The sequence below is a fragment of the Lepidochelys kempii genome, chromosome 2, assembly GCF_965140265.1.
Source record: "Lepidochelys kempii isolate rLepKem1 chromosome 2, rLepKem1.hap2, whole genome shotgun sequence".
NCBI lineage: Eukaryota > Metazoa > Chordata > Testudines > Cheloniidae > Lepidochelys > Lepidochelys kempii.
In genome coordinates, this window is record NC_133257.1 from 160,790,098 (window position 1) to 160,812,641 (window position 22,544).

The 22,544-nt window shown below is 40.0% G+C and overlaps 1 protein-coding gene across 10 annotated transcripts in view; it reads left to right on the forward strand.

The window, feature by feature from the left end:
- PTPN3 (protein tyrosine phosphatase non-receptor type 3) overlaps nt 1–22,544 on the forward strand; it is a 277,972-nt gene that overhangs the window by 98,499 nt on the left and 156,929 nt on the right. For 7 of the 10 annotated variants that reach the window (XM_073332642.1, XM_073332646.1, XM_073332643.1 and 4 more), the window contains one exon: nt 5,919–6,006. The exons of 1 other annotated variant lie outside the window; for it this stretch is intronic. In XM_073332642.1, the coding sequence (XP_073188743.1) occupies nt 5,919–6,006 (88 nt within the window). Of the gene's footprint in view, nt 1–4,622; nt 4,643–5,918; nt 6,007–22,544 lie in introns of those variants that run through there. 2 more of the 10 variants (XM_073332652.1, XM_073332650.1) reach the window with 2 other exon arrangements.

The following is a 22,544-nucleotide window of genomic DNA, read 5'->3' on the forward strand; positions in this document are numbered from 1 at the left end:
AGTATAATAAATTAATGTTGGTGTCAGGTAGACATTGAGGGCATTTCTTTGAGAGCTCCTTTTTAGAGGCCTTTGGACCATGATCAGAATCCTGTGGGATTCTCATCAGGCTATGGAAAGCATGAATAATTTGGGGTTTTCTGTTTAAGAGAGAAAAGGTGGTAGCTAATTACAGCTGTCCAGATATGTCATTTTAATGTTTTGTATCATTATGGCTGTTAGTTATTAGTCAAAAAATGCATTGGGTATGCATGTATTCTGTGGCTAGATTTCTTGATTCCTTTGACATATCTGCTGAAGTTTGCTGTGTGGGTTAAGTGGGGAAACATTTTTATTGACTATATGTATGTTACTAACACAGCTAGTACTGTATTGATAGTTATTAAAGGCATTAGCAAATGTTTGACTAGAGTGAAGTTAGAATTCTAATTTACATTGTGACTTCTTTTTGTTTTCATAACTTGTTTAGATTACTTTTGAGATGAAATTTTCCATTTTTGTTTTAATCTCAGAGATGCGTTGAATGGATTTTAATGTGTGACGGTTGAGATTTGCTATCAGGATTGAGTATCTTTAAGGGAAGTCTGTTGGTCAGGAGTCAGGAAAGAGGATATTTTCAGGACAGTAGTTAACTTCCGTGCTACATTATGCATAGTACTTTGTATTTCTCTTTTAAAGTTTTCTCCTTTAGACTGCAACACACAGGAAAAAAACCACTACAATATCTTTTTAATTTTCTGACTACTTAAAGTTCATCTAAAATCAAATTTAAAATTTGGCTTACTTTTTAATCTTTATGTCCTTTTTCATAACAAATACTTCAAATTGAACTAAATTATAATTAAGTTCAGTCTTCTAGGCAAAAATAAAAAATGTAAAGGTCCTTCAAAAATAAAAATTTGAATCTGTCTGTCACTTTTTACCCTTTTAATTGTGCGTTGCTTGTTTGGTGAGGTGTAACTAGCAAGCATTAGTTGGGTAGGAAGGGGAAGGTATTTAATTCACTTTAAGTGAAAAAAGAAGTCTTGCATCCATTGAATATTAGTGTCTTAGATGAAGATGGATAACACTAAAGGAAAATTGGTCCTCACGTATAGAAGGAATCTTCTAGACTGTGATGCGTGGATTGAATTAACTGGACCACAAAGGCCACAGAAGGAAATATGATAAAGATCTTGGTGTCTTCCAGTCTTCTACCATAGAAGCCTATGTGCTGCATCACAGCCCCTGTACGTTGCTTCTGTACCACAGGGAACAGCTTTTTCACAGCAGCTCTTCTCTTAGTTCAAGGATCTAGGCCGTAGACCCAAGGGTTCTGGCAGTTCCTCTTTGGTACTGTCCTGCACTTTGTCTACTCCCTCCCCTATTGACATCTCCAGGCCCTTGGCATGGAATATTGGGAGTAGTCAGACAGCCAAACCCTGGGCACAAGTGAGGTAACACCCAAACTGTAAGGGATTATTGGCTCTACCTGTCAAAGGCAACTGCTAATCAGGGCTGTTGTTCACTTTGAGTGGACAAGCTGAAGCTGACTTCTCCCATCCCTGCTGGCAGTCTGTACCAAAAATGTGGGGTTACTGGTGTGGCTAGAAACCTGCACACTGGGTGCAGATATAAGTAAGTTAATTGAAAATGGTGGGGGACTGTTAGAAATCACTCTTGCCAGTGAAGGATTGTGAAGGGGCACTGAATGGATGGGTTGAAGTCAAATCCTCACCACAGTCTTTTCAGTGAATGGACAGTATGGATATGGATAAAGGTGGGGCCTGTGAGAAAAGAGATTCCTTTTTCTCCTCAGACTCCTCTCTAAGTACTTAAATACTGGAGTCAGGTGTTTGTGATACTTATTTGTAATAGTTGATGGTAATTAACTCAGCAGGTACACCAAAATACAGATAATCAAGGAGTTTAACTGCCTCATTTGAAGCAATCAGATGTTGATAATTGAGGAGACAATCCATGGGAAGATTTGCCTACTAAAGAACCTCATACTTCCTAATGGGCCTAATCCCTCCTTTGAAACCTTCTGCTTGGGGGTTAAGGCCAATGAGACCTTCATGAAGGGTCTGATTATTCCACATCTGCTTAGTGTGGTATTTCTTGCATCCTCCTTGGAAGTATCTGGTGATTGCCAGTGTCTGAGACAGGATACTACATTAGCTAGACCCAGGATCTGATTCAATACGGCAATTCCTGTATCCTAAGTGGAGTCTATTAGAAGGAAAAATATATAAAGGTATTTTTTCCCATCCTTCAGTAGGGTCCCTGGGGAAATTATGTTTATTTGGTATGATAGACTGTCTAATCTGACACGAGTTAGCAAAATCTGCTGTCGGCCATACATAATTCCTAGAGCAGATTGTCCCCTTTAAATTCTGTCCCTTTATAGGGATTACGGGACTGCACTGTAAACAGTCATGTCCTGCTTTATCTCTTTCAGGTTTCCCGTTTGAGTTATTGCCTTCAATAGTCCTAAAAGAGGAACTGATGGAATGATAAGGTCACACAAAGATGCTACAAACTTGACAAACTCATGCACAGTGCGGTTTCTGACCCAAGACCTTCATATCTCTCTCCATTGCACTGCCATAGCTGGGAGAGAGATTGAGTCCAGCTCACAGAAGTGCACCTCAGTCTCCTGAATACACTTGTTCTAGACACTGGTGTGTGCGCACTATCTGCTAGGAAAGCTGTTGACACCATAACTAATTGATAATGCTGCAGATGTTCAGGAATCTTGGCTGTCCTTTATTTCAGCTCACACAAAAAATTCTAAATCTACAAAAAGATTCTCCTCTATGTAGATATGTGATTTTTATAACAAGGTTTTCTGATCATTCTTTATTTTGTACCATAGTAGCTAGGAGAGCCAACTGACTGTGATCGTAAGAGGTAGACACCGTCTCTGGAATCCACCTGATCCAAACTGGTAACATGCTTTTGGGGTAGTTAGACAAAATGTTAAGAAAGTAGCCAAGTTTGATAAGCAATCTTGAGGAAAAGGATAAACACTTTAACCCTAGGGCAAAAGCTACAGGAACTACAGTTCTGTTTTGGGGTAACATATGCTATCTATACCCAGCATGAGGGGTTCCAGACACGTCACTAACTCTTGGTTTTGGGTATGGACTGCCAGGAGGAGATATGAGGAGTAGTTTCAGCTTGTCCACTAAACATGCTGACAAACTGTCTCTGGTTAGGTGACCAAACATTTCTCTTCACTGGAGCAGGTGGGAATTTTATGCTAGTCCTCTGACTCCTCCTTTGATTTTTCTGGACACCTACAGGTTTCATGCAGGTTATGTACACAGACTTATGATTAAATTCTGTTGTTTAGTTTAGGGCTTATGATACTACATCTGCTGCTTTTCTGTAGGCATATGGTGTGTGTTTTCCTCCACCTTAGTAGAATTAAGGCCCTTACCAAAATTTTTCAAATACAGTAGATAGGACTCATAAACACACAGACTTCAGTTCTTAATTTTCTATATAAACCAACTGTCAGATAACTAAATGAATGTGATTTCTCTCTACTGTTCCAACATAGTAGGAGATGTGTTGGGTTGCAGTCATAGGATGCAGACATCTCCAAGACTTTTCCTATTCCAGGCAATGTTCAAAGAACAGTGTCCTTTTGGCAAGTTCCTAGATGCAGCAGTCAGTGGAACTGCAGCTCTGAGTAAACTACCTGGACCTCAGGAAAGAATGGTGGATAGTTATGATTATACCCTTTGATATATGTCATCCTCTCAAGTCACTGTTTCCTAGTGTTGTCACAGTGATCAGAGAAAGACATAGTCAATGTTATCCAATTCATTCTTTTTTGACATTGTTGGCCCTGGTTTTCCTGGTTGGAGATGTCTTTAAGTCCTGCTAAAGATCTGTTGTTGCAGTGGTCAGTGTAGTGGCCACTTCCATACAGACTAACGGACATATTTCATTGCATGGAATTTGAGAGAATGGATGTGAGGGTTTATACTGAGCATCTGCTAGATGGCTTCCTTTAATTCAGGGGGAGGGATAGCTCAGTGGTTTGTGCATTGGCCTCCTAAACCCAGGGTTGTGAGTTCAATCCTTGAGGGGGCCATTTAGGGATCTGGGGCAAAAATTGGGAATTGGTCCTGCTTTGAGCAGGGGGTTGGACTAGATGACCTCCTGAGGTCCCCTCCAACCCTGATATTCTATGATACTATGATTTAGGAAGGATTTTACATTTAGAGCAGCTGTTCTCAAACTGTGGGTCAGGATTCCAAAGTGAGTCACGACCCTGTTTTAATGGGGTTGCCAGGGCTGGTGTTAGACTTTCTGGGGCATGGGACTGAAGTCCAAGGGTTTCGGTCCCCCCGCCCAGGGCAGCGGGGCTTGGACTCAAGCTTTGGCCCCCGTGCCTAAGGCGGCAGGGCTTGTGCAGGCTCAGGCTCTCTTCTTCCCCCCGCCCCCCGATCATGTAGAAATTTTTGTTTTCAGAAGGGGGTTGCGGTGCAATGAAGTTTGAGAACCCCTGATCTAGAGTTACTACTGCATCTGGAAAGTCTTCATAACCTGGTTTTCCTACTGTAGCTGTAAGGCCATGTCAGTTTCTTACAGTTCCTGATTCCAGGTCATTCGATAGCTTCATTAGCCTCAGGACTCTCAAATCAAGGTACCTCACTCAGCTGCCTTCAGAAGTTCATCTGGCAAATAGTTGGCTTTTTCTCCTCTCATTCCTAGATCCTTTAGGGCAGTAACTAAGTTGGACTTGGCTTCCTTCATCATTATACTTCCTTTCGATGAAGTGGGCTGTAGCCCACGAAAGCTTATGCTCAAATAAATTCGTTAGTCTCTAGGGTGCCACAAGTACTCCTGTTCTTTTTGCGGATATAGACTAACACGGCTGCTACTCTGAAACCTTTACCAGGATGTAACTCTTAGTTTGTTTTGCCTTAAATGCATTGAGTTTCAGAAGGTCAGATGGTGACACCTGATACCTACAGATCAAATTATTTCCAATTAGGAAATTTCATGTCTTGTTCCTCTCCTATGCTGGGAAGAACAAAGGTGTGAAAGCTTCAAAGCCAACGTATCCCAGTAGTTCAGGTTAGCAAATGAAGAAGCTTACAAGAAGACTGGGGGAAAACCTCTTCCAAATCTTGCAGCACATTCATCAAGGTCTGTTACCACATCTCTGGCAAAAACAAATAGAAGGTTTTATGAGGAAATTTGCAGAGTGGCTTTCTCACCATTTCTTTTTAAATTCATAAAACACTAAAGTAGATGTAATTTCTTCAGATCTTGCTTTTTTGGTTGCTGGGTTTTACAGTCTGCTTTTCTTTAATTGTCTTCCTTTCATTCTGCTCTTCCTCTGCTTATTCTTTGGGGTAGGCTGCTTGCTACTTTCAGTTAATCACCAGACTGGAGCAGAAGCATGACTGTGTGAGAATAGTAATTGGTCTGAAATCTTTTCCACCTCTGTGAATAGTTATGCTCTATGTTTTTAGTTATTTAAAGGTTCAGACTTTGAAAGTTGCTTCTGTTTTCCAGAAGCTGGGAATGAGTGAAAGGGAATGGATCACTTGATGATTACCTGTTCTGTTCATTCCCTCTGGGGCACCTGGCACTGGCCACTGTTGGAAGACAGGATAGTGGGCTAGATGGACCTTTGGTCTGACCCAGTATGGCCATTCTTATGCTCAGATGGGACTGTGATACAATTACCTGGATTATATTGGAGGAGTCTAGAAGGAGCTAAAATACTGAATCTTTTAGCTGCTTCTGTGGTATTTGCAGGTATGATTAATCTGTCGACCTCCAGATGACAGGATTCTTCTGCTTTGAAAAGAAACATTTGTAATAAGTTAAAATAGTCAAGTCAGTAAGCTTAATTTCTTGTTCTAACTTAATGTAGTTAAAATTAATAACTTTTTTGTTTTTTCCTTTAGTGGTCTCAAGCAATCTGAAGCAGAGTCCTGCTATATAAACATAGCACGAACCCTTGAATTCTATGGAGTAGAATTACACAGTGGTAGAGTATGTTTACGTTGTCATTTTTTGCTTGGAAAAATAATTGAATTTATGAATACTGTTTTTAAGACAAGAGTCTTTCATTAACAGTGAAAACAGTAGCATTTCAGTAATGGCTGCACTGTATTTTGTTTTCAACTTAATTTGTATTATATTTCTCAACTTTGCATTTGACATAAAAACATCTCTAGTTTTGTCAGTAAATTAAATTGAATTTATAGAATAGTTTTCCCCCTCATTTGAGGACATTCTGTCTTTGATACTGTGCAAGATTTTAGAGAACAAAATATTTGCTTGAAGGGGGAAAGTAAACTAGATTCGTGTGTGTTAAGTACTGGGAAAATAAGTGGCTATTTTAGTGGCATGGCTGGCAGAAGTCTTCAGTATCACTTTGTGTTCTAATGCATCCTTAAGAATCCTGACCCTTTACTTCTTCAGTATATTCTTTCACCCCTAAATCTAAGTCTTGGGTCTCCAGCTACTAACATGCAAAAATACGAAGGATGGGTCTGAAAATTATTATAGATGGGCACCATAATGGGTAGTTTTCTTGAGAGAGAGGTCTTCTGTCCTAGCGTGCCAAATAGGTCACATGATGGCATACTGAAGTCTAATTGCACCTTTATTTTGTGTAATATAAATGGTGAGCTCTCCTCAATGTGATTTCATTGTGCTCTTCCTCTTGTTGCTATGTCTCAGTTACTGCCATAGTTGGTCATATTGTGGAACAAGAACGTCTCTTAGCAGAGCTTATGCACTTATTTTCCTGATAAAACATTGCTGCTGTCCTCTCATAGGTGAGTGATGTATTGGGGTTGATAGGACTTCCATTCTGATGCTCCCTATAAGTGAGACCATATTGGAGACCACAAAGGTATTGTGGCAAATGCTATCATCCTTGCCTCCAATAGCTAAGAGGGCTGAGTGAAGATACCATGTTCCTTCCTGGGGATTTGAACATTTCTCACACAGCCCTTCCCAGGGTCCTTGGTGGTTTTGGCACTAAATGAAAGGAATGTCAAGGACAGCCTTCTTCCACCCCAAAGGGAGGCAAAGAAATTAGATCTTTTAGGTGGAAAAATGTATTGCACTGCTGGCCTGCAGTGTTATATTGTGAACCAGCAAGCCCTGATGACTACATACGATTTCTCCTTCTGAGATGATGTCCTTAAATGCATGTAAAAATTGCCAGAGGATGCCAGACAGGAGTTTCTGGCAGTACTGAAAGAGGGCAATATGGCTTCCAGGACGTCTCTTCAGGCTGCACTGGATGGGGCAGATACTGCAATCAGAGCCATGACATCTACAGTAGTGATGCACAGGTGCTCATGGCTCTAATTGTTGGTTTTTCCACAGGAGGGCCAGCATATTATACATGGTCTACCCTTTGACGGTCCAACTCTTCTTTTGCCACACACTGATGAGAAACTTCACAGTCTGAGGGACTTGAGGGCTAAGTTGAAGTCATAGATTCATAGATAGATTCATAGATATTTAGGTCAGAAGGGACCATTATGATCATCTAGTCTGACCTCCTGCACAATGCAGACCACAGAATTTCACCCACCACTCCTAAAAAAGACCTCACACCTATATCTGTGCTATTGAAGTCCTCAAATTGTAGTTTGAAGACCTCAAGGAGCAGAGAATCCTCCAGCAAGTGACCCGTGCCCCATGCTACAGAGGAAGGCGAAAAACCTCCAGGGCCTTCCAATCTGCCCTGGAGGAAAATTCCTTCCCGACCCCAAATATGGCGATCAGCTAAACCCTGAGCATATGGGCAAGATTCATCAGCCAGATACTACAGAAAATTCTTTCCCGGGTAACTTGGATCTTACCCCATCTAAAAACCCATCACAGGCCATTGGGCCTATTTACCATGAATATTTAATTACCAAAACCATGTTATCCCATCATACCATCTCCTCCATAAACTTATCGAGTTTAATCTTAAAGCAAGATAGATCTTTTGCCCCCACTACTTCCCTCGGAAGGCTATTCCAAAACTTCACTCCTCTGATGGTTAGAAACCTTCGTCTAATTTCTAATCTAAATTTCCTAGTGGCCAGTTTATATCCATTTGTTCTTGTGTCCACATTGGTACTGAGTTTAAATAATTCCTCTCCCTCTCTGGTATTTATCCCTCTGATATATTTATAGAGAGCAATCATATCTCCCCTCAACCTTCTTTTAGTTAGGCTAAACAAGCCAAGCTCCCTGAGTCTCCTTTCATAAGACAAGTTTTCCATTCCTCGGATCATCCTAGTAGCCCTTCTCTGTACCTGTTCCAGTTTGAATTCATCCTTCTTAAACATGGGAGACCAGAACTGCACACAGTATTCCAGGTGAGGTCTCACCAGTGCCTTATATAATGGTACTAAAACCTCCTTATCCCTACTGGAAATACCTCTCCTGATGCATCCCAAGACGACATTAGCTTTTTTCACAGCCATATCACATTGGCAGCTCATAGTCATCCTATGATCAACCAATACTCCAAGGTCCTTTTCCTCCTCCGTTACTTCTAGTTGATGCGTTCCTAGCTTATAACTAAAATTCTTGTTATTAATCCCTAAATGCATGACCTTACACTTCTCACTATTAAATTTCATCCTATTCCTATTACTCCAGTTTACAAGGTCATCCAGATCCTCCTGTAGGGTATCCCTGTCCTTCTCTAAATTAGCAATACCTCCCAGCTTTGTATCATCTGCAAACTTTATTAGCACACTCCCACTTTTTGTGCCCAGGTCAGTAATAAAAAGATTAAATAAGATTGGTCCCAAAACTGATCCTTGAGGAACTCCACTGGTAACCTCCCTCCAACTTGACAGTTCACCTTTCAGTAGGACCCGTTGTAGTCTCCCCTTTAACCAATTCCCTATCCACCTTTCAATTTTCCTATTGATGCCCATCTTATCCAATTTAACTAATAATTCCCCATGTGGCACAGTATCAAACGCCTTACTAAAATCTAAGTAAATTAGATCCACTGCGTTTCCTTTATCTAAAAAATCTGTTACTCTCTCAAAGAAGGAGATCAGGTTGGTTTGGCACGATCTACCTTTTGTAAAACCATGTTGTATTTTGTCCCATTTACCATTAACTTCAATGTCCTTAACTACCTTCTCCTTCAAAATTTTTTCCAAGACCTTGCATACTACAGATGTCAAACTAACAGGCCTATAATTACTTGGATCACTTTTTTTCCCTTTCTTAAAAATAGGAACTATGTTAGCAATTCTCCAATCATACGGTACAACCCCTGAGTTTACAGATTTATTAAAAATTCTTGCTAATGGGCTTGCAATTTCTTGTGCCAATTCTTTTAATATTCTTGGATGAAGATTATCTGGGCCCCCCGATTTAGTCCCATTAAGTCTTCAGGAATTTACACCCCATACCATAAAAAGAAACCATTCCTCCCTCAGTCATTCCAGCTTTGTCACCTATTCATGGCTAGACATTCTGACCAGTCCAGAAAGATGGGGAAGAATCACAGGAGGAGGAATCTGCATTTTTCTTCCCCACAACTGTTTCCAGGTAGCCTGGAAATGCCAAGCAGTCTATTTGATTGCCATATTGAGGGCAGTTTACCAGTCTGCATTACACCAGTTTCTCCCACCCATTTTTTCCAGCAGGTTGTCCAACTTCCTGTGTGCTTGGGCGCATATTACCACAGATCAATGGGTTCCAAGCCCTATGAAACTTGGATACACTCTTCAGTTTATTTCAGTTCCTCCCCCTTCCTCATCTCTCTTCAAAAACCCACTCTCACAAGGTTGTCCTCTTTTAAGAGATGAAGTCTCTTTTCTATTTAGGAGCTACAGATGAGGTTCCTCCTGCACAAAGGGAAGGGGCTTTATTCACACTACTTCCTGATTCCAAAGGCACAGGAGGGTCTCGGAGCCATATAAGATCTGAAAGAGCTGAATAAACGTATAAAGAAAATAAGGTTTTGTATGGTCACTCTAGTCTCCATTATTCCCTCCCTTGATCCCAGTGACTAGTACACTGCCCTTGACTTGAGTGATGCATATTTTCATGTGGCTATCTGTCAAAGCCGCACGAGATTTCTAAAATTTCTAGTTAACACCCAGGATCAGTTTACATTCCTACCATTTGATCTATACACGGCCCTGTGAGTAATTACAAAATGCGTAGTGGTGGTGGTGGCTGTGTTTCTAAAGAAAACGGATACAAGTACTTCCATACCTGGATTAGCCCAATTAGTAAAGGATTAGCCCAAGAGACAGGTAAAATGAAGTATGGCCAAGATCCGGTCCCTCTTCAGAGTTCTGGATTTGCTGACCAATGAGAAGTCAGTCTCCAGATGATCGACTTCAAAGGAGCAGTCCTGAAAACCAGATTTCAGATAATGTTAGCCATTTCTTCAGATCTAAAAGCCCATCCAGTCATGACTGTAAGGAACTGTCTCAGACTTGTGGAGCATATAGCTTCCTGCACATACATATTTGGGCATGACAGACTTCATTTCACGATCGTGCAGAGATGAGTAAGCTCAGTATGCTCCCCAACCTGCCACCCATTAGACATGCTGGCTTGAGTGCCTACAGGAATGTTAGCCTCTTTGGATTGGTGGATGGATCCAACCAATATGTGTATCGGAGTTTCTTTGCTACTCCCCTACATGCATTGATTCTGGTTATGGATGTTTCTTCTCTAGGTTGGGGCGGGGGGCTCCCCTGGGGCAATGGTTCTCATCAAGTGGTGCGTGTACCCCTGTGGGTACGCAGAGTTCTTCTAGGGGGTACATCAACTCATCTAGATATTTGCCTAGTTTTACAACAGAGCACTAGTGAAGTCAGTACAAACTAAACTTTCATACAGACAGTGATTTGGTTATATTGCTCTATATACTATACACTGAAATGTAAATACAATATTTATATTCCAGTTGATTTATTTTATAATTATATAGTAAAAATGAGAAAGTAAGCAATTTTTCAGTAATAGTGTGCTGTGACACTTTTGTATTTTTGTGTCTGATTTTGTAAGCAAGTATTTTTAAGTGAGGTGAAAGTAGGGGTACACTAGACAAATCAGACTTCTGCAAGGGGTACAGTAGTGTGGAAAGGTTGAAAACCATCGACCTGGGAAATCCGAAGACTCAAGGTGTCTGTTCACAACAAGATTTAGTTCTCCACATAAATGTGTGAAAGTTGAGGGCCATTCATCTCCACGTTGGGCTTTCCTCCTCCCAGACAACTCAGCAGGAATGTTCACTGTGAACAGATGTGGAGGGTGATGTCAGATCATCTCCGTGAAAAAGTGATATAGCTTTGGGAGATTTGTATCACCAGCAGGATTCACCTCAATGCATCTCCCCACCAGAGATTGAGAACAGTTTGGCAGACCACTTGAGCAGGTCTTTCAGCAGAGAACGTGAGTGATCTCACAGGCCTGCTATAAGACTAATTTTTCAGTCATATGTGGGGCCTCACGTAGCCCTGTTTCCTGCTTGCCACACCTGGAATTGCTGACTCTTCTGTCCAAGAATCAGGAACCTCAGGAGGTCATCTAGTCCAATCCCCTGCTCAAAGCAGGACCAATCCCCAATTTTTGCCCCAGATCCCTAAATGGCCCCTTCAAGGATTGAACTCACAACCCTGGGTTTAGCGGGCCAATGCTCAAACCACTGAGCTATCCCTCCCCCCACAGAGCAGGTCACAGTCAGGGATCTCTCGCAGACGCCTTCCTCATATTCTGGAAAGACAAACTGCTGTATGCTTACCCTTCTGTTCCACGCTTTCCCAGAACATTGCTCAAGGTTGAGCAGGATCATGTTCACATAATCCTCACAGCACTGGTGTTGTCTAATCAGCATTGGTTCTCTACTCTGCTGTCTCTCTCCACCAGGCCTCCCTTGACACTTCCTCCAGAATCAGACCTGATCCCACAGGACCACCTGCTTGATTCCAACCCTGATGCTCTTCATCTCCCAGCTTAGATGCTCCATGGTTAATGTCTCAGGAGGTGGTCTCTTTAGAGACTGTGCAAAACAAACTTTCTCCTGAATAAGAGAGAGTCTTTGACTAGGTGCACTTACTTGCTAAAATGGAAGCAGTTTTCCTCATGGTCTTAGGGAAAAGAGATTTTGCCAGTCTACACTTTTATACATGTTCTGGACTGTTTTTTCCACCTGAAACAGCCAGACTTATCTGATAGTTCTATCAGAGTTCATTTGGCAGCTATCTCTGCTTCTTCCCTTCAGTCACAAGTCACTCAGTATTTTCCAATCCTACGTTAATTAGGATCTTAAAGGGTCTGGACAGATTATATCACCAAGAGACACATCCTTTCCCTACCCGGGTTTTGAATCTCATGTCAGCAAGGTTGATGGGTCCACCCTTTGATGGGTCCTACCTGCTCTTCATCTAGCCATGAAAGGGGCATTTTTGGTAGCAGTTACCTCTGTGAGGAGGATGGGGAAATTGAGTCTTTGACCCCTCCTACACAGTCTTTCAGAAAGACAAAGTGTACTTAGGCCAGCATCCAAAATTTTTGACTTACCAGCGATATACTTACCAGTTTTTTTTCCCTAAGCCTCATCCTCATAAAGATGAGGAGCAACTCCATACTTTAGATGTCAGAAGGGCATTTTTACTTGGACAGGACTAGATTGCTTTGATACTCATCTCAGCTGTTTGTCATGTATTTCCTCTTGCATGTGGATTGCTATGACATCACCAATATAACCTTGCCAGGTATAGTGATGGCACACACTAGACAAAATCCCGAGCAACTTCAGCAGCTTTTCTAGCTCAAGTGGCTATAGCAGACTTTTTGAGTCTCCTGAAGAGGAATGGACATATGCAATCACATGAAGAGGAAAAAATGGCTACTAACTTGTTCTGGAACTGTTGTTCTTTTAAGGTGAGTTGCCTAAAATTAGACTGAAGTTCACTAACCAATTAAGGGTACGTCTACAGTGGGGGAAAAACAAGCAAACTTGTAGCTGTGAGTCGCAGAGCCCAGGTCAGTTGACTTGGGCTCAGGAGGCTCACTCTACATGGCTAAAAATAGCAGCATAGACATCTGGGCTCTGAGACCCAGCAAGGAGGGAGTGTCCCAGAGCACAGGGTTCAGTGCAAGTGGGGAAGTCTATGCTGCTGTTTTTAGCTTCTTAGTGTGAGCCTGAATCAGTTGACGCAAGCTCTGAGAAGTATCTTAATGTATCATATAGATGTATCTTAAATGGCCTGATGTTCAAAGTGCTAAATGCATAAGATCATAAAATGGAAAACTGGGGGGAAAAATGGAAAAAGGGGTGAACAGTGAGATGGCAAAATGTACAGTCAGTATTAAATTATTCAAGATAGTTAAGTCCAAAGCTCACTGTGAAGAGTTGCAAAGGAATTTCACTAAATTGGGTGAATGGCCAACAAAATGGCAGGTGAAATTCAGTGTTGATAAATGCAAAGTAATGCACATTGGAAAAAATAATCACAAATTTATGTACAAAATGATGAGGTCTAAATTAGCTTTTACCACTCAAAAAAGAGAGCTTTGAGTCATCATGGATAGTTCCCTGAAAACATCCACTCAATGTGCAGCAGCAGTCAAAAAAGCTAACAAAATGTTAGGAGACGTTAGGAAAGGGATAGATAATAAGACAGAAAATATCATAATGACATTATATAAACCAGTGGTATGCCAACACCCTGAATGCTGCATGTAGTTCTGGTCTCCCTTTCTGGAGGCTAGTGATAGGCACACACCAACCCCTGAGTCCTTGGAGCGCTCCCCACAGTCTCCAGCCCTTAACCACCGGACTCTCAGAGAAATGACCAGGTTTGCTGTTCCTAAGGCAGCAGTATACACTCAGCTTGACTGATAGAACTCAGGATCAGATCCTTTATAACATCACAGTCCTGCGATACATTACTCATGCAAAAATAATCCTAAATTTCTTATCAAAGTCTAAAATTTAAGAGATACTGAATAAGGGTAATGGAAACAGAAATGGTTACATATAAAACAAAACGTATATCATGCTTCTTAGAGTCTAAACTTAACTTTAACAGTCTGAAATCCTTGTATGAAGTGGTTTGTCGCCTAAAGCAGTCTCTCAGTTTCACCAACCAACATGGCTGGGATCTCCCTTTCATGAATATAAAAAGCGCTGTTCTTTTTGCTTCCTCAGTAAAGGATAAAAAGGTGTTGTTTTGCCTTCTTCTCATACCCCAAAATTTCATTGTTTTGTTTCCAGAGTCAGAATGATCCCCTGGGGTTTATTCTCTGGTGTCGTCTCCTGTTGACTTCCATGTTGGCCTACAATGGCTAATCTACGTGGCCAACAGAGAGACCAGTGATTCAGTGTTCTGTCTAACCCAAAACCTGTTGTCAGCTCTGTACATATACAAAACTCCTTAAATATCCATCCATCCATCTCACAAAGATTGAGAATCGGTATGACAAATGTTTTTATTAGATTCCTCACTTTTCCCTTTTTGGATAAATACTATGAAAGCAATGTGTGTAATGAGTGTTTCAGGCCTCTCAAGAGTTTGTTGCAGAACAGAGAACACTCCACCTGTTGGTATTGAGGGTTTTTTAGGGTTACAGTTTACATTCCTAGGCGCGCACACTCCTCAAATATTCTTCCTCTAGATATCCTTTTTGCTAGCAGAGAAGAAACACTAACTGCTTCACTTCACTGTCTAATTCCTGTCAGCACACTGAGTTTAAAGTAGACATTGTTTTTTCAATTTTTTTGAACAATATATATATCCACTATATATCAAACTTAATATAGACAACTTGCAAAAACTGTGTTAAAAGAACATTCTTAAGGTTACAAAATCAAGCACTCAAAAGTTAGGAAATGTCAGTGCAATCTTAATTCTGACATTGCCTAGCTTTTGAGTGCTTGAATTTGGATGGAAGATGATTGTTTTTAATGTAATTTTTTGCATGTAACTTACAGGGTTTAAGAAAAAATCATCATGTGGCATCCTATTGACACCATTGTGAGTCATCAGCAGGATTAGAACCTGTTAAATCCACCAGACTTCTACCACAAGTTAACAGAGTAACTGATAGCACAGTAACTGGTTGTCATCCTCTGTGCAGATCAGCACTAGAGAGGAATTTGGTGATATTTGCTCACAGCAGAGGAATGCTAAGAGTGTGGGATATAGGGTTCCATTCTAGGCACTGGAGGAAAGTATGTTCTAGTGGGCACAGACTCTTGTGCCCCATCCTGTCCAAATGGTCCTTGTCTGTACCCCACCACTTGCTCCTTGTCCCAGTCCCATTCTCCTCCTTAACCAATCAGAATCTGCACTCAGGCTTCTGATACCATTTCCAGCCTACTTGGAACCAGGCAAATTGGTTTAAACTACAGTGAAGAACAAAATTATCACACATAGATAAACATGATTTGTTGGGGGGAAGAGTCAACATGGCATTTGTAAAGGGAAGTCATGACTCACCAATCTGTTAGAATTCTCTGAGGGTGTCAACAAGCATGTGGACAAGCGCGATCCAGTCAGTGTAGTGTGCTTGGATTTTCAGAAAGCTTTTGACCAGATCCCTCACCAAAGGCTCTTAAGGAAACTTAGAAGCCATTGTATAATAGGGAAGGTCCTCTCATGAATCAGTAACTGTTTGAAAGACAGTAGACAAAGGCTAGGAATAAATGGTCAGTCTTCATTATGGAAAGATGTGTTCTGGGATCTTTGCTGTTCTACATATTCATAAATTATCTGGAAAAGAGGGCAAACAATGAAATGTCAGAGTTTATAGGTGATAACAAAATTACTCAAGTTAAGTCCAAAGCAGACTACAAGGAGTTAGAGAGAGCTCTCAAACTGCTGACTTGGCAACAAAATGGCAGATGAAATTCAATCAATTCAAAGTAATGCGTATTGGAAAAAATAATCCTCACTATACATATACAATGATTAGGGCCCTACCAAATTCATGGCCCTGAAAAAAGCATCACGGACCACGAAATCTGATCCTACATGTACTTTTACCCTATACTATACAGATAGGGGAGTCCAGTGTTTCTCAGACTGGGGGTCCTGAAAAAAAGAGGGTTGTGGGGTGGGAGGGGTTGCAAGGTTATTGTAGGGATTTGCAGTATTGCCACCCTTACTTCTGCGCTGCCTCCAGGATGGCTGGAGAGCAGTTGCTGTTGGCGAGGTGCCCAGCTCTGAAGGAAGTGCCCTGCCAGCGGCCTCGCAGAAGTAAAGGTGGCAATACGATACCATGCCACCCTTCTGCGCTCCTGTCTTCAGAATTGGGTCAGGACCCCTACAGTTAATTGTCCCTGTCCCAGTTCAGGACTGTGAAATTTCAGATTTAAATATCTGAGATAATGAAATTTACAATTTTTAAAATTCTTTGACTGTGAAGTTGATTAAAATGGACTGTGAATTTGGTAGGGCCCTAACAATGATGGGTTGTAAATTAGCAATTACTTCCTTGTGGTCTTGATCTTGTGGTCACTGTGGACAGGCCTCTGAAAACTTCAGCATCAGTCAGAAGGCTGACAATATGCTAAGAACTATTAGGAAAGGGATAGAAAATAAGACAAAGTATCACAATGCCACTATTTAAATACACAGTGTGCCCACACCTTGAATACTGTCTTCAGTTCTTGTCACTCTATCTCAAAAAGGATATAGTGCAACTGGAAGAAGTTCAGAGAAAGTCAACAAAGACGATGAGTATGGAATGGCTTCCATACAAGGAGAAACTAAAGATTAGGGCTGTTCGTCATAGAAAAGAGGTAACTAACAAAGGATATGATAGAGGTCCATGAAATCATGAATGATGTGGAAAAAATATATAGAAAAGTGTTGTTTACCCTTTCCCACAGTACAAAAACCAGTGATCACCTGATGAAATTAGTAGGCAGCAGGTTTAATACAAACAAGAGGAAGTACATTTTCACAGAGCACACAACTAACTTGTGGGACTCGTCATAAAATGTGGTGATGGTCATAATTAGGTTAAAAAAAGAACTCAAGTTTATGGAGGGTAGGTCCATCAATGGCTTTAGCCAGGGTGGTCAGGAATGCACTCCATGCTCAGTGCAACCTGAAGCCTCTGACAGTAAGAAGCTGAGTGTGGAAGACTCATGAATCCCTCCCTTTTCTGCACATTCCCCCATAAGCTCTGGTACAGCCCACTGTCAGAGACCGGATACTGGGTAAGGTGGATCGTGGTCTGACCCAGTGTGGCAGCTCTTGTGTTCTTATTCCTCCTGCCCTTTCCCACAGTGGCCTAGGTGTGGCTCTTGTTCCTGTTACATCTGCATCACATGGCTTCCTCCTCATTCTGCCTGGGTGCCAGCTGGGAAGTCATCGCAAATCCAGGAGATACAGTTCTGGTGTCTGGCCCCACTCCAGCCAGGGGCATCATTTCAGATTTTGGTTGGGGGGGAACAACTTTAATTGTGATTCAAGGGGCTACTTAGGTACCTGAAAACTCCAGGCTTTTTTGCAGGCAATCTAGAAATTAGATACAGTGCTCCTGTCAGCTAATTCTTATATAAAGAAAGAAAAAAAAATACAAACACAAATTAAAGCCATATTTAAAGTTTATATCTAAGTTTAGAACAATCAGGCGGTAATAAGCAATCCCAAGCCTTGAGGTATCAGTTTTGGAACCTTAACACAGATATCAGAAACACAAGTTTGATACTTTGTACGCTATTTTTTGTAGAGATAAATCAGATGTGCTCAAAATCTGCTTACCCATGTTGTTTTTCAAATGTCTTTATGTTCCAAGTTGTGAAGAGGAGAATGAGACCGATAATTTGTTCCAGGAATGTTTAAAGGTAAAATAAATTGAAATCAATCAAACACTCCAGATATGAGTAAAACTATGGATAATGCCATGGTCTCATCTTCGCAAAATTGTCAGTGGCCTTGTTGATATCCAGGTGTTTTGAAGCTTCACATTCACAGGCTAAAGTTACCAAATCACTTAAGCATCCATCTCCCATTGTGGATCTTAAGTAGTCCTTTACTTTCTTGAGCACAGATGATAAGAATCTGTCATTTGACGCAGAAACTGGAAGGCTCAACATAATACCTACAATAGAGCGCTAAGACTGGTAACTCCTTGGTAAGTCTTTGAGAACATTCCAGAAATCAGAAATTGAAGTCAATTTTTTTGGTGCAGTGTGCTTCTTGGCAACTTCAATGTGGGCATCCAGATCGACAAAATTGATGCCTGTTGGTCTGCATTATTTTCAGTTTCTCATGATCAAGAAAATTTTCACTCTTTGGGTCACAAAGAGTTAGTGCAGAAAGCAAAGTAGAGCTGGAGCTGAATCGTCTGTCAAGCTTAGCAAGAATTCTGTCCAGAACAGGATAGGAGAAATCAGATTTTATAGATTCTTGAGTGTTCTTGGGAACATCATGTTTAGATGACCAACCCAGTGTACTAGAAACAAAAAAACAAGGCCAGTTTGGAGGATATTTTGTTAGGCTTACTGTTTTTCTATTATTGTGCTCAGCAGTTGCGGCTGTTGACCTGAATAGCAATTTCAAGTTCCTTGGCAAGGATTTCTCACATTGCTCCTTCCATTTGCTTTCAGATATTTTCATTTCTTGAAGAGCATCTTGCTACTGATTCCACTGAACTTGATAAATTCAGGTTTTCATTTTGCATCTCTTCTGAAGCACTATTCAAAATCTTGAATAGTCTTTCCAAAACGAAGAGCCTCAATAGAAAGGAGGCCATCAAGACCTTTGCAGTGCTAGCTGATGGTCCATCAGCTCTCTGAACTGAAATGGCCTCCAGTGTTTCTACCATATCTTGCATGCAGTTTTTGGAGGGAATCACACTGGCATGACTAGCGCATTTCACATAATCTACCTATTTAAATTCCTTCTGGCCTGTCTCCAGCAGTGCCTTAACAAATAGTTCATAGTGCTTGTAACTACTACTAAAGAACGCGTACAGTTCCTGAGCAAATGGAAAGACTTTCTGATACTGGGTGATGCTGGAACATACATCTGCAATGACAGAATTAAACCTGTGAGCATGGCAGTGCACATAAATGACATGTGTAATCCTTTCCTGAATTCGAGCTTGTACTCTTGTTAAATGCCCACTCAGCACAGAAGCTCAATCATAGCACTGGGCAACAGTGTAATTAATATCAAATTTCAAATGCTGTAGTTCTTCAATAATCATTTTTTAAACAGATTCAGCATTTAGATTTTCCATGTGGAAACACCCCAGAGCTCTTTCCTGAATGATTCCTTTTTGATGGTAGTGTAAAAGGGGGAGACAACTGTTCTTCTTTGATGCATTTATAGTTCCATCAACAAGGACAACAAAATACTTGGCTTGTCCTTTTTAGGCTGTATATACACAATAAAAAGTGTGCACAGATTAGCTTATCCGAAGTAGCTTGAATCCAGCTAGCCCAGGTAACGATAGCAGTGAACACAGCACAGCCAGGCTTCCATGGGGCTAGTGCAAGTCTGGTATGGACTTTGAATGCAAACTTGGCTTGCTAGCCCATTCACAGCTTTTGATGTGTAGACATATATTTAAACTTGATGATGATAGAGGCTGGTAGCACCTTGTAAACATCAGGACTCTATGCTATAATAGTGGTCGCTCCAGTGGGGAACTTATTCTACAGTTCATTACTATGGACATAGCCACCTTTAGCACTGGGTGAATTTCTTAGCACAGACAAGGGCATTGTCAGACTTAATATTTATGCATCAGTTTCTTTTTGTGGGAAATAGAATAATATTACCTAAATCAGACATCACCTCAACCCATCCTCTGTGAGGTTGTCAGATTTTAATTTGTGTGCACTCTTCCATTCACTCTGTTAATGGGGGGAGGAGAAAAGAGGGGGAGGAGGAAAATAGTCTTGAGAGTTGAACTTCTGTATGTGGAGATGTACATTTTATTTAAGAATCTACACGTTCCTATTTTGGTTTATTCTTTATATCCTCAATACATTAGCATCCACTCCAAATCTAATCACTCAGCCCTGACCAAACCATCGTTTGCTATGAAAAAAAAAATGATTACAGTATAAAGAATTCACATACCAGTAAATCATTTCCAAGTCACTAAAACACAGATCTCTATTTTAACTTTAGTATGAAGTGTGTGGTTTACTGACTTCCATAAGCTCATTTTTAAGTTATTTTTATTGTACACTAAAACTGTGGATTACATTTCTAACCACACAGACCAATTGAACTCACTTTTGACAACTAACATTATATGAAAGATATTTTACACTGGTTTAGACATCTGCCATGAACTAGGTGTCTATTGTAAATCTCAAATGAGATGATAGAACAATGGCAATAGTGGTTAGAAAGTGTTTTAAAAATGTTCTTTTAAAATTAATTTTAGTTCATCTTCTTTTAACTCATGTTTACAGACTAACATCCTTTATAATTTTACATTTTCTTAATTTTTAAATTTTATTTACTATTTATTAGGTCTGTCAAGCGATTAAAAATCGTGATTAATCATGAGATTAAAATTAATTTGATTAATTGCACTGTTAAACATAATAGAATACCACTTATTTAAATATTTTGATTTTTCCATATTTTCAAATATATCGATTTAAATTACAACAGTGTACACTGCTCACTTTATATTTATTTTTGAGTACAAATATTTGTGCTATAAAAACAAAAGAAATAGTATTTTTCAATTTACCTCATAAAAGTATTGTAATAAAATCTTTTTCATGAAAGTTGAACTTACAAATGTAGAATTATGTACAAAAAATAACTGCATTCAAAAATAAGTGTAAAACTTTAGAGCCTACAAATCCACTCAGTCCTACTACTTGTTCAGTCAGTCACTCAGACAAGCAAGTTTGCATTTGCAGGAGGTAATGCTGCCCGGTTCTTGTTTACAATGTCACCTGAAAGTGACAACAGGTGCTTGCATGGCACTGTGGCAGCTGGTGTCACGATATAGATATATATATATATATATATATATATATATATATATATATATATATATATATATATATATATATATATATATATATATATATAATATATCCCAGATGTGCAAAAGATTTATAGGTCCCTTCATGCTTCAACTACCATTCTAGAGGACATGCGTCCATGCTAATGAGGGGTTCTGCTCGATAATGATCCAAAGCAGTACAGAACAATGCATGTTCACTTCCATCATCTGAGTCAGATGCCACCAGCAGAAGGCTGATTTTCTTTTTGTTGGTTCAGGTTCTGTAGTTTCCACATCAGAGTGTTGCTCTTTTAAGACTTCTGAAAGTATGCTTCACACCTCATCCATCTCAGATTTTGGAAGGCACATCAGATTTTTAAACCTCAGGATGAGTGCTGTAGCTATCTTTAGAAATCTCACATTGGTACCTTCTTTGTGTTTTGTCAAATCTGCAGTTAAGAGTTTTCTTAAAACAAATAACATGCTGGGTCATCATCTGAGACTACTATAACATGAAATATATGGCAGAATGCAGGTAAAACAGAGCAGGAGACATACTATCCTATCCTATTAGGAGTTCAGTCACTAATGTAATTAACGCATTATTTTTTTAACAAGTGTCATCAGCATGGAAGCATGTCCTCTGGAATGGTGGCCGAAGCATGAAGGGGCATACGAATGTTTAGCATATCTGGCATGTAAATACCTTGCAATGCCGGCTACAAAAGTGCCACATGAATGCCTGTTCTCATTTTCAGGTGACATTGTAAATAAAAAGTGGGCAGCGTTATCTCCTGTAAATGTAAACAAACATGTTCATGTTAGTGATTGGCTGAACAAGAAGTAGGAGTGAGTGGACTTATAGGCTCTAAAGTTTTGCATTGGTTTGTTTTTGAGTCCAGTTACGTAACAAAGAAATTCTAAATTTGTAAGTTGCCCTTTCACGATAAAGAGATTGCATTATGGCATTGTATGACGTGAATTGAAAAATACTATTTCTTTTGTTTATTATTTTTACAGTGCAAATATTTGTAATAAATAATATAAAGTAAGCAATGTACACTTTATATTCTGTGTTGTAATTTAAATCAATATATTTGAAAATGTAGAAAAACATCCAAAATATTTAATAAATTTCAGTTGGTATTCTATTGTTTAACAGTGTGATTAAAGCTGTGATTAATCACAAATTTTTTTAGTTAATGGCCTGAGTTAACCGATAAATCAACAGACCTACTATTTACCATTTAAATATTACTTTCCCATAGTGACTTGGACTCTGACTCCAGATGAAATTTGTGCAATTAACAGGAATATTTTTTAATTCCTGCCCTGTCTTAATTGGGTTCTTTTTGCTTCTTTCATCTTCACCACTAACGAATTCAACAATTGTGTTGATGTATGAGGCCAAAGAGACTACAGCTTGCTTTCCTTGACTGATACTAGTTCATTAAGAGTAAAAACATGTTTATATTCATAAAATAAACAGATTTGACTTGAAACAGAGAAAGTAGATGTATTTGGTTGTGGTGAAGTTTTTATAGAGCCGCTTTTCTGACCACAACTGGACTTTAAAGAAAAACACACAT